The following is a 12452-nucleotide window of genomic DNA, read 5'->3' as shown; positions in this document are numbered from 1 at the left end:
GGTGGTGGAGGTGTAGTAGTGGAGGTGTAGTAGTGGAGGTGTTAGTAGTGGAGGTGTAGTGGTGGTGGAGGTGTAGTGGTGGAGGTGTAGTGGTGGAGGTGTAGTAGTGGAGGTGTAGTAGTGGGGTGTAGTAGTGGAGGTGTTAGTAGTGGAGGTGTAGTGGTGGTGGAGGTGTAGTAGTGGAGGTGTAGTGGTGGAGGTGTAGTGGTGGTGGAGGTGTAGTGGTGGTGGAGGTGTTGTAGTGGAGGTGTAGTAGTGGAGGTGTAGTAGTGGAGGTGTTGTAGTGGAGGTGTAGTGGTGGAGGTGTAGTGGTGGTGGAGGTGTAGTGGTGGTGGAGGTGTAGTAGTGGAGGTGTAGTAGTGGAGGTGTTGTAGTGGAGGTGTAGTGGTGGAGGTGTAGTGGTGGTATCCGGGATATCCTTGGCCTACTGGTTAAGGAATTGGACCGGTAACCGGAGGGTGGCCGGTTCGAATCCTGACCAGCAAAAATATGGACGGGGGGAGTGGTTGTGCAGCACTCTCCTACGTCCTCATCCATGGATGGGGTGCCCTTGGGCAAGGCACCTGAAACCCCCACTTGCTCCCCGGGCGCTGCGCTGCTCCGGGTGTTCACCGGCTCCCGATGGGTCAAAAGCAGAGAAAGAATTTCCCCCAAAAAGGGACAATAAATGGTAACTTAACTTAGTGGAGGAGGTGTAGTTGTAGTGGTGGTAGGGGAATAATTACATGCCTGAGTTTGGGTGATAATTACAGGTGTGTGTGTGTGTATGAAGTAGTGTGTGCGTGGAGTGGTGTGTGTACGCGTGGTGTGTGTTTGTTTGCGTGTGCGGGGCGTCATTATCTTTTTAATTACAACTCTGAGTTCTCAACAACTCTAAGAGACTGCGTGGGAGAAACAGAATTCTTTCTTCTCGTCAGCGCGTGCCTTCGCGTGCGCTTCCATTCCGCGGCGTGTGTGTAACCCTGCACGTGTGTGTTCATCTGTACCCTGCCTTCACGTGTCTGCCCTGCCTGAACTGTGCGCGCGTCGCAGGGATTTCAATGGAGACGCGGGGCGGAGCTGCTTCAGTTCACCGCACACACGTGAAGCAGGCTGGATTAAAAACGGGCGCCTTGTGTTTAATCGACAGTCACAGACCTGAAGAGACGAGCCCTTGTAGCCACGCTAAAGGGAGAGCGAGCGCTCTGCCTCCCAACGTCCTCCCGTCAACAGGAAGTGGCCCCGGGGGGGGGCGTCAGGATGGCGTTAACGCCCGGGCCGGTGACATGGTCATGATGAAAGTGTCTCTCCATGCAGACACCACAACCCGACCTCCTCAGCAGGGTGCCGCTGGACACCTTGACTGGCGTCCGGTAGAACGAAGCCTTCTTCAGTGAGCGGGGGGGCGAGCAGCGCTGCCGGGAGGCCGGCGAGATGATTGGCTGAGCCTCCTGAAGCGTGACCTCACATGCGTCCACGGGCCGAAAGGACAGCCGTGCAAGACACGGGTCCCGACGGTGGTGGGACAGGACAGAGTGAGGAATGGTTGTGTGTTTCAGTCTGCACCAGCCATGATAAAATGTGCCCCCCCCCCCCACCCCTCTCCAGTGTCTCAAGGCAGCTCCAGGAATCTGCTGTCAGAACAGGAAGTAGGAATGAACCTGAAGAGATCCACTGGCCTCAGTGGGTGGGGGGGGGGGGGGGGGGTGATCAATTCATGGCATTTCCCACTGAACATGGGCCTTTGGCTGATTCTAGAACAGTATTTATTCTAATTCCACGTGGGCTCTGTCTCTTGCCCCTGCAATGTTTGCGTCAGCTGTTTTGCGTCGATTTGAAAATGGAAGCCTAAGTCACCTTAGCAAGGAGTGATTGGTTACATGCCTGCAGTGAACCATTTAAATGGTAATGTACGGTAACCGAGAGAGAGAGAGAAAGGGAGAGAGCGAGAGAGAGCGCTATATAGCTGGGGAAGGAGAGACATTTTTGTAGCTTTAATACATTTCCCATGCAGTCTGTGGCTAGTGTCAGCTCTATATCAGGTACACATTATAGCAGAGCGCGCGAGAGCGCGAGAGAGAGAGAGAGAGAGACTTACTCCTTCTCTTGCCCACATCTCCTTTGGAGGTAGCCGCCTCGTTCAACAGCACCATCCCCATGGTGATGGCTGCATCTGGGATACAGTTGTCAAGGGAACAACACAAGCTGGACTTGCAGGCTGTCTCGGGGAGACCAGCTGCTACTGCAGGCGCGCACACGCACACACACACACACACATGCACACACACACACTCACACGAGGCAGCGGTGGCTAGTTCCATGGCCTGATGTAAAGCTCCATCAGGCCTTTATAGCTGGTGGTCCGACCAGCCCAGCGGCCGGCCAGTGGCGGGACGTCCCAGTCTGGGGACGGGAGGTGGGGTCTTCCCTGGGGTCGCCAGAGCACCACCTCTACTGCTTGTAGGATTCATACGCCTGAATGTGATGCCAATGCGTGGAGGAGGATTGGACGTGATTCTACACTGACTGGACTGACATGAGATCCGGTGGAGCTCCAGCAGAGCTGACCCCAGATAAGCAGCGTCACATCGGGGTGCTCCTTAACCCCTCCTTTCCCTGACAGGCGGCTGAAGGTTTGTGAACGACTAGTTGACCAGTATATGAAAAGCGTTTTACCATTCTCTTACAACGCCACAACAGCTTATAATGGGGGCTGGTCTCTTCACCGCTGATATTGCTCTGCGCTTTGTTTATCGGTAATACATTCATAGTTTTTATTCTATAACTAATTAAAACAAGATATCTAAAAGAAGTCATTAAAAGATCAAATCACAAAGACTTGACCTTATGGGGCGAAGATCGCTGTTGGGAATTAAGTAATAATTAGATGAACGAGTCAAATGTTAAAACTACACATCATCTAACGCTAGTTTATGATCATTAAAACAAGGTCAATTCTTATAAGTGAATATAAAAGGCCTTTCTGGCAGTGCCCAGCCACCACAGGGGTGTGTGCACATTAATGATAATGCGTTTGTGCGTGTTTGTGTCTACTTGCGTCCGTCAGTGTATGTGTGTTTGTATCTTTGCTACACGCCTCATTTTCACGTGTGTCAGCCTGTGTTGATGCGTGCACATGCAATTATACATAAGCAGGGGTGTGTGTGTGTGTGTGTGTGTGTGTGTGTGTGTGTGTGTGTGTGTGTGTGTGTGTGTGTGTACATGTTTAAGGAACGTTTTACAATTCCAATGCTTTTGAGGGGAAGCAGAATGGGCCTGCTGGGATATTGTTATTGTATTAAATGTAAATCAAATCATACCCAGCACTCCAGACAGACATTTGCAAATGGTTTGAATTGAACAGGAAATGAGTTTTCAGTGAAAACAATCTGTTGGACAATAAACAATGGTTAAGTGATGTGGGTCAATTGACACATATTACACGCATAATCACGCGCACACTGACACACTGACACACGCACACGCAGAAGGATACTCAGCAGCAGAATGATGTGGGACTCAGCCACAAACTGGGCCTGACTGCTGCCGTGGATGTAACTCTGGAAGAGAGAGAGAGAGATTTATTCAGAAAATGTTGCTCTAAGGCTGACCGCAGAAACGGGAATTGATCACTTTTCCTCAAACCAGGAAGGAGCTCATCCTTTCATGACGGCAGGAAGCATCAGGGAAAGAGAGTAGCTCCTTTACGTACTATCTCCGTTCTGCAGAAGACAAATACCAATTTAGTCTGTTTTCCTTAATGGGCTCCTGTGTGTGTGTGTGTGTGTGTGTGTGTGTGTGTGTGTGTGTGTGTGTGTGTGTGTGTGTGTAAGTCAGAGAGAAGGCACATGTGTGGGCAGGCACGGTGGTTTGTGTTTCATCGAGTGGGCAGCAGGTCATCCTAACCCTAGAGCATAACCCCCCACACACACACACACACACACGCAGGCACGCACACACACACAACCACGCACGTGTGTTCAAATTCAACACACACAAACACACACACTACCACCGCATGAATATTCTGTCTCTATCTTATCTGTTATTGTGAACTAGTAATGGAAACAAAATATTTGCATTTTGTTGTATTGTATTCAATGGCAAGTTTGAGCATAATGCAAACCAATTGAATTATTTAATGGTGCATATAAACTGGTTATTTGTGTTTATTTAACCTTTATTTATTCAGGAAGATAAACACCTCTTCTGCAAGAGACACCTGATGTCTCGGAGTCCAGTCTTACACTGCGCTTGTTAAGCCCCTTTAAAGTACTTTAAGACAAGCTCAAAGCACTCATTATGCATTCAGACGCGGGAATAAAGAACGGAGAGGGGGAGGATAAAGAGGAGAGAGGGGGGTGATAAAGGGGAGAGAGGGGGAGGATAAAGAGGAGAGAGGGGGGTGATAAAGGGGAGAGAGGGGGAGGATACTGATCTCCTGTGCGTTCTTTGTTCTTTCTTGGGAGGCTGTGAGAACGTCATCCAGCCAGCCCGGCCTGTCTGGCGAGGGGGGCTAACCTGTCAGGACCCGTCGGTCGGCCTTGGCGTTCTGTCGATGGCAGAGTGTGTCGGCCCGGGGTCAGGTTCCCGGGATCATTTGTACTTTTGCACATTTTGTTCTAACACGGCGAAGACGAGATCAATACAAAAAAACGGCTCAAATGAAAGCAGCCCCCCCGTCTCCTTCCCTATGTTGTTGTGTTGCTGTTGAGCATGTGTTGTTGTCGTAGCGATGCAGACCCTCCAGCCCTCCCCTTGGTCTCCGTCTACATGGACACCCCTGGCGTCTCTCCTGCTGGCTCTCTTTGCTATTCAGAGAGGCGGTCTCACGGCGGTGTGAGGCGCCTTGCAGGAGGCTGTCTGGGCCTCTGACAGACACACTCTGGCGGAGCGTCAATATTTGATTGCGGGGGTGAAACTATGGATATGAACGCTGTCAGGCGGCACCGCGTTCCCCCGCCGTCGGAGACAGGCAGCTTGTGCTTGGAGGGCTGCGACGCGCGTATTGATTTAGCCGTCTGCTGCAGGGCTCCACGTCGGGACGGATGTGAACAGACATGTATGGATGCAGACAGAGGCACGCACGCACACGCACACACACACATTTAACATACGTGCACACACACACACACACACACACACCTTTAACATACAACAGTCCACTAGCAATAGCAATCCCTGGTTCCAGGGCTGACCACTTGTAATGAATCTGATGGACTAGAGAGGTGAGTGAGAGTGTTCTGCTCTGCATTGTGAGCTCTGGTTTGGCGCCCCCTCTGGCCTGTTGAATTGTGTCATGGCGTTTTCCAGCCTCACCAGAAAGGAGAGTTCAGTACTGCTACAGTTTAGTTTGGGTGCCCTGCCTAAGCAACGACAGGGAGTATTCTAAAACGTTTGTTAGTACATCTTATTTCAATATCAATAGTATATTGTGTAACGATGACGTAGCGTGGGTACTAAGTGCTGTGGAGCAGCCCAGCCCGTGATGCATGTGGTTTAGTTTTCTGTATTTACTGTAGGAAAAGATTATATTTGAGTGTAATTAGTACTATGTAGCTAGTTAATATTTGTATATCCTTAATCTATTTCTAATAGTTCTAAGTTTCTACTAGTTGTACAAAGTGTGTATTGACTTGGATTGGATTCTTTATTTGTCTATCTGAATAAACCTGGATCTCAGGAGGCTGTTTCCTGACTGGGGTCTGGATGTGTGAATGAAGAGAGAGAGAAGGGACCAACATTTGATGTTTTATGAATAATTATCTTTGCATTTCCCACGCCTGATGCCACTGAGATGCATGGCCGTGAGTGGGTGAATGACAGGCGACAAGAGATGAGTCAGAAATGAGAGGAGCATCTGAGATCTCATGGCCTGCTTCAGAGACCAGCACCAGCACAACAGACCTGTTCCCAGTGCCCACCTGCGGAGAGACGGCCGGGGGCCACAGAGGGCCCTCACAATGAGCTCTTGGTCCTACTGCACCTTAACAAGCACCCGGTCCTTACAAGACGCTCATGGAAACACATGGAAATGCCTGTGTGGCAAACGTCTCTAATTATATACGGTTTAAAACATTAATAACCAAGGGGTATCCCTCTCCCTCTTCTTGGCACGTGAATAGATGTTATTGGAGTGGTTACGTATGTTAAACGCCACGGATGTTTGATACCCAGTGCACAGCACTGGCTCCTCACGGATGTCAGTGTATGTGTGTAAGTGTGTCAATTTGTGAATAATTGCATGTGTGTGTGTGTGTGTGTGTGTGGCTTGTGTGTGTGTGGGTGGGTTTGGAGTAAGAGCAGCTTACTTGTGTTAACAAAACACTGAACATTGTTGTGTGTGTGTGTGTGTATGTTGTGCGCAGGTATCCGATGTGAACGGTGCTTCTCTATACCCACAGTGTGTTTCCCTTTGAAAGCAGCATTCCTCTTTGACTGACACATTGAACACTTAGTCATGGCTAGATAGTCTACGCATGCGCTCACCGAAATTAGCCCAACTTCAATATAAAGCATTGAAGATAAACAGCATGAGAAGCCAATGCTATTTATCTAGCCTACTCTGGATGCAGGGAGATACCGCTCTAACCATGTGGTTGCAATAAGAAAACAATGATAGAAAATCAAATAGGTTTCCTAATATACTAATATCCTAGTATTTATTATTTTGCCAGTATTACTGTATTTTCAAGTAAGCTGTGTGTGTGTGTGTTAGTTTGTGAATACATTGACATTAAAAGGTCTTGTTTACATAAGTAGAAAATCCTATTGCTTCAAGCAGCCAATTTGTCAGACTCTCAAACAAATTAAGGCAGCTCCGAACATGTGCATGTATCGGCCTGCCCGGCACATAAAGACTTGAGTGTGTACACACACACACACACACACACACACACACACACACACACACACACACACACACACACACACACACACACACACACACACACACACACACACACACACACACACACACGTACACGTACGTCTCTCTCTCCGCTGCTTGATGCAGTCTCTCGGAGGCCATCAGTGGCGACGGGCCGTGCTAATAGCTAGCAGCCAGATAACCTTTACAAATAGCTCCACAGCGCTGCCGGCCCAGTCGCCGGGCGCCCGCCTCCCGTAAACGCCGGCTCACATGGTTTGTTAAATTGTGCAGCGACTTGTGTGTATGCGTGTATATTGCGTTTAGTGTGCATGTTTGGCGTTTCGGTGTGCCTGTGTGTGTATGTTTGCAAGTGTGTGTGTGTGTGTGTGTGTGTGTGTGTAATTGTGAGTGTGTGCGTGTGTTTATGATGTTCATTTGTTTTGATTTTGTTTCAGTAAAAGGTCACAAGCCAATGAGACAGAAAGAGAGAGAACTTGAGAGAGTGAAAGAAAACAGAAAGAGAAAGAGACAGAAGGAGAGAGAGATAAGGGTACCCACTTCACAGGAAAAGGCAGTGTGTGTGTGTGTGTGTGTGTGTGTGTCCAGATGAATAGTATGAAGGACATATATGCACGTTGTGTGTGGACTGTATTGCCTCCTCTAGAAGACGAGGACGGGTCCAGGTGGAGCTCTGGCCTCAGCCCTCTGTGTGTGGTTCAGGGATGACACTCACACACTCACACACCCCCATCTCTAAACGGATTCATCTCTGACACTTCATTCAGCCGTTTGGATTCGTGTTCCTGGTTTAATCATGACCCTGTTAGCATGCATCCAGTCATGGGAGCGAGTCCCTCCAGGTCCTCTCTGACCTCGTCACCTTTACACACTCCTCCACCTCCACCCAACACAGAGAGCTGGTGGGGGCAGGGTGTGACATCAAACGACGGTGTGTGTGTGTGAACAAGCATGATGGCGGGGGAGTGTTTGGCGGTGCGCGTAGAGCTGTAAACATGTTATTAGGGAATAAACGCTGGCTTGTATGCAAACAATATTGCAAGTCATAAATATTTACACGTACATTCATATATGGGGCGACAAATGGAGCGAAGACATTCATGTGTGTGTCTGTGTGGGTGGCGCAGGACATCGTTCACAATGGGCCTCAAAGGACCCTATTCAACGTGATTTTTATCACTTACACAATGCAATTATTAAGCTGCATGTGTTACAGATTCATAAGGAGATTGACTGTCAATCCGAATTGGACCCATTTCTTCCATCCCTTATTGGACCTGGCAATGTTGCATATTTTTTAAGGATGTTACTGCAATCCAAATTTGAGAGAGTTTTTAAAATGGGTGTTCTTTAATGGAAATATACAGTTGAGGAATTAACAATTACTTTTTGGCTCCGTCTCTAGTTTGTGTGTGTGTGTGAGCGAGCAGAATATTCGCTACAGTTTGTGTCTGCTTGGCCGCACCATAAGCCTGCTGACAAATCCTCCGATATAGTGTACCTGGCCTCATAGCTCGCTGTGAATTTGGAGGAATTACACTGCCAGGGCTTCGAGAGAGAGAGAGAGAGAGAGAGAGAGAGAGAGAGAGAGAGAGAGAGAGAGAGAGAGAGAGAGAGAGAGAGAGAGAGAGAGAGAGAGAGAGAGAGAGAGAGAATACATAATCTGCATGGTCTCTGCATGATTAATGTACACAATGTCGCCGCGTGCGTGTGCGTGTGTGTACAAACACACACCGTGAAGTAAAAGTAAGTAAGTAAATACACAGTCACCTCCAGCACCCAGTGTAAACACTAATGTGTACATTGATGTATTCCTAAACCTTGTCAACACTATGCTCCCAGCGCTCACTGACCTGCTCGGGCCGCTGAGATCCATCCTTCTCAGTTCAAACATTCAAATCTAAAACAGGCAGTAGCGCTGGGCTCAACCAGACAACAGCACACTAGTCTCCCCAAGTGCAAGGTCATTGCTGAGGAATGGTGTTTCAGCCGCTCATTCTGCAGTGTGCTCGTGGCCCCGGGGGACTGCGTTCTCTCTACCCTATGGACTCAGACCGCCCCGCCTCCATGGGAACCAGGACTAGGGCTCTCGGGTCCTGGTCTACAAGCTGGGCTACAGGGGCTGGGGGCGGGGGGGGTCTTGTCTCTCTACTCTTTGTTGGGGTAGAGGAGGACTAGGGAATGGGAGGATTGCGGAAAGCGAGAGAACTTTCTAAGTCAAGAACATCATCGTGTGTTTTCTTCGAGAAATACAAATGGTATCTTTTGTATCGTCTGCCGTGGAAGCAGACACACGATTCAATAAGAAATAGATTCATGTGAATATCAGCGTCCTTTCTTCTGCAACACTTGTATTGTCAGGAAGACTCAGAAGCGCAAACTTAGTGGAAGAAAATCGAAAAATGGTGCATCAGTGTCTGAAGCCAGGCGGACACACAAGGAGGAGCTGTGGAGGACTAAGAACTGAGGGATTCAAAAGCCCACGGAGGGCTGGGAGCCAACACCACTTGCTGCTGTGGTGGCAGGTGGATCTTTGGTTGTTGTGTGTATCACCAAAGTTGAACGTTCTGTTTGTATTATGTTATTTTAAGAATGCTTTATGTGCACTTGCACATATTGTGTGTTTGCATGTAGAAAGAAAGTGTGTGTGAGTATAAAGTGCAGACATAGATTAGTATTTGTGTGTGTATGTGTGTGTGTGTGTGTGTGGACGGAGATAGTGTGTGTGTGTCCATAGGGAATGACTGGCCTGCACGAAGTAGCCAGTGTTGCTGACCTTTTCCCCATGGCCGTGATAAGAGAGGGCGTTAAAGCAGAGGAAGAAAAACACCAGCATTATTCATCACTGTTTATGTGTGTGTGTGTGTGTGTGTGTGTGTGTGTGTGTGTGTGTGTGTGTGTGTGTGTGTGTGTGTGTGCTATTTCCTGAAGCTAGATTATATATAGACCTGGCCACTCTTGCAGCACTCAAAAAGAGTCATTTCAGCCTCTTTCAAATTCCACACTGTTCTACATGAGGACGCTGGTCCTAAAAGTATCTCCAACACCCCACCTCCAGTCACGACGCCACCACTGACACACACACACACACACACACACACCACTGACACACACATCACTGACACACACACTACTGACACACTCACACACACACACACACACACACACACACACACACACCACTGACACACACATCACTGACACACACACCACTGCCAAACACACTACTGACATACACACACACACCTTACAGACATAAACACTACTGACAGACACTACTGACATACACATACTACTGACACACACACACTACTGACATACACACACACACACACACACGCCCACTACTGACACATGCCCACTACTGACACACACACACACACACACCACTGACACACACACACACACACACACATCACTGACACACACACACACCACTGACACACACATCACTGACACACACACTACTGACACACTCACACACACTACTGACACACACACTCACACACACACACACCACTGCCAAACACACTACTGACATACACACACACACCTTACAGACATAAACACTACTGACACAGACACTACTGACATACACATACTACTGACACACACACTACTGACATACACACACACACACACTACTGACATACCCAGTACTGAAACACACACTACTGACAGACACACTACTGACATACCCAGTACTGAAACACACACTACTGACATGCTGTGGTCATCTCCCTAGCCTCTGGCTAAGGCGTTTGTGTTTGTGTTAGAAGGACAGGTTTAGAGAATCGTGTTCCCATACAGACATGTCAAAGGCTGACCAGCTGAATGTATTCTCTCTCTCTCTCTCTCCCTTTTTATTTCTGGATGGCGTCCCAGCCGCCTAGACAAATATACTCTCCCTACCACGCGCACTCTTATACTCCAGCTGTCACTCTGACACCCACCCACACACACACACACACACACACACACACACACACACACACAGCCCTGACAGGGACCATGTGACAGCTGGCCCGCAGTGTATCAGCAGAGGTCTGTAGACCAAGCACAAGCACAGATGGCGCCCATCACCTATCAGACTCACACGTGCACTAACGAGCACACGCACACAGATGTCCAGCCTCCTGCTCCCGCCCGCAGGGCCCTGGGACCGGCCGAGAGGAGGGAGAGGAGGACCACACCTACCACTTGTCCGTTCTGGGGGTTCTTGTGGGCGTAGGGAGGTCCTCTGATGTGGTTCCACATCTGTCCTGACGTCATGGCGAACACCACACACTGGGAAGGACACAGGCTCTTAGTTCTCTCTGCTATTCCATGGGCCAGCAGTGTGTGTGTGTGTGTGTGTGAAGCAACACACAGGCCTGGGTTGTGGAGCGACCTTCTGTCATTCAGTCAGGTTGCGTGTGTGCTGTTGTGTGTGATTGAGTGTGAGTGTGTGAGTGTGTGTGTGTGTGTGTGTGTGTGTGTGTGTGTGTGTGTGTGCGTGTGCGTGTGCGTGCGACCCACCAGGGCAGCCATGGCCCAACCGGTCTTGTTTGTAGATGAACTCCAGGTTGTTGCGGTGCAGGTATGCATGTCTGTCTCCGTGCCTGTGAGCCTGTGCGTGTGTGTGTGTGGTTGTGCATGCAGGTGTGTGTGCCTCTGCGTCCGTGTGCGGCCTGTGTGTGTGTGTGTGTGTGTGCGTGTGCGTGTGCGTGACCACCAGGGCGCAGCCCACCTGGGCAGCCATGGCCCAACGGTCTTGTTGTAGATGAACTCCAGGTTGTTGCGGCGCAGGTACAGCAGACCCCCCACCAGGGACACCAGCAGAGCCAGGGCTATGGTGCCAGAGTAGTTAGGGGGACGGAACACACGGATCTGAGGGAGAGGGGGAGTGAGAAAGGGAAAGAGAGAGAGAGAGAGAGAGAGAGAGAGCAAGAGAGAGAGAGAGCGAGCGAGCGGTTGAGAGGGACAGAGAGAGAGGGGGAGAGACATAGTGAGAGAGAGACATAAGCCGTTTTTCACATATGTCCTCCGTCTTATCTCTGCATTTGTAGATTGGGAGGTTCGACCGTGAGGGTCATTCACACTTATTCACACTTGATGCCCGATATGCGGACATCGGTTCAGTCGTTCAGTCATCAGTAGAATCTCCGGCTGGTTTAGGGGGGCGGGCTCGCAAGGGGCGGGTTATGACGTAGGGTCTCTGTTTGTTTTGGTTTGACCGCAGACAGCACGGAGGTAGAACGGGCAGAACTCATCGCGATCATCTTAAATGTTAACATCCGCATCGATCGATGAAGGATTGGAGCATGAGTTGTGTGTGTGTGTGTGTGTGTGTGTGTGTGTGTGTGTGTGTGTGTGTGTGTGTGTGTGTGAGTGGACGAGCGAGGAGAGCGAGCAGTAGCGTGTGTCAGTTTAGTGAAGTAATGAACGAGTCCGGTTGTGTCAAGAATTGGTGGCTGCTTCATTCCGACCATATTCAAACCTATAAGCACACTCACTGCCGGTCAAAGTGAAGGGTGTTCCCCCCGAGAGAACATTGGCCCTGGAGGGAACGTCTCCCCTGTGCTCCTCGACTACGGTCTGGGAG

The 12452-nt window shown here is 49.5% G+C and overlaps 1 protein-coding gene across 1 annotated transcript; it reads right to left on the bottom strand.

Moving 5' to 3' along the window:
- Positions 1-2077: 2077 nt before the first annotated feature.
- On the bottom strand, positions 2078-11734 carry LOC311371056 (dolichyl-diphosphooligosaccharide--protein glycosyltransferase subunit TUSC3-like; the record flags this gene model as incomplete). The annotated part of the gene is made up of 5 exons (XM_084489290.1): positions 11627-11734; positions 11387-11416; positions 11066-11155; positions 3476-3539; positions 2078-2152 (listed from the first exon to the last, which is right to left on the bottom strand). Coding segments are annotated over exons 2-5 (241 nt in total), but the record flags the coding sequence as incomplete, so codon positions are not given.
- Positions 11735-12452: the final 718 nt, after the last annotated feature.

Source organism: Micromesistius poutassou (assembly GCF_964030765.1).
Source record: "Micromesistius poutassou genome assembly, contig: SCAFFOLD_5924, whole genome shotgun sequence".
In the NCBI taxonomy this organism is placed as follows: Eukaryota; Metazoa; Chordata; class Actinopteri; order Gadiformes; family Gadidae; genus Micromesistius; species Micromesistius poutassou.
Note: the sequence above shows the minus strand (reverse complement) of the source record. Positions and strands in the feature narration are given on the sequence as shown.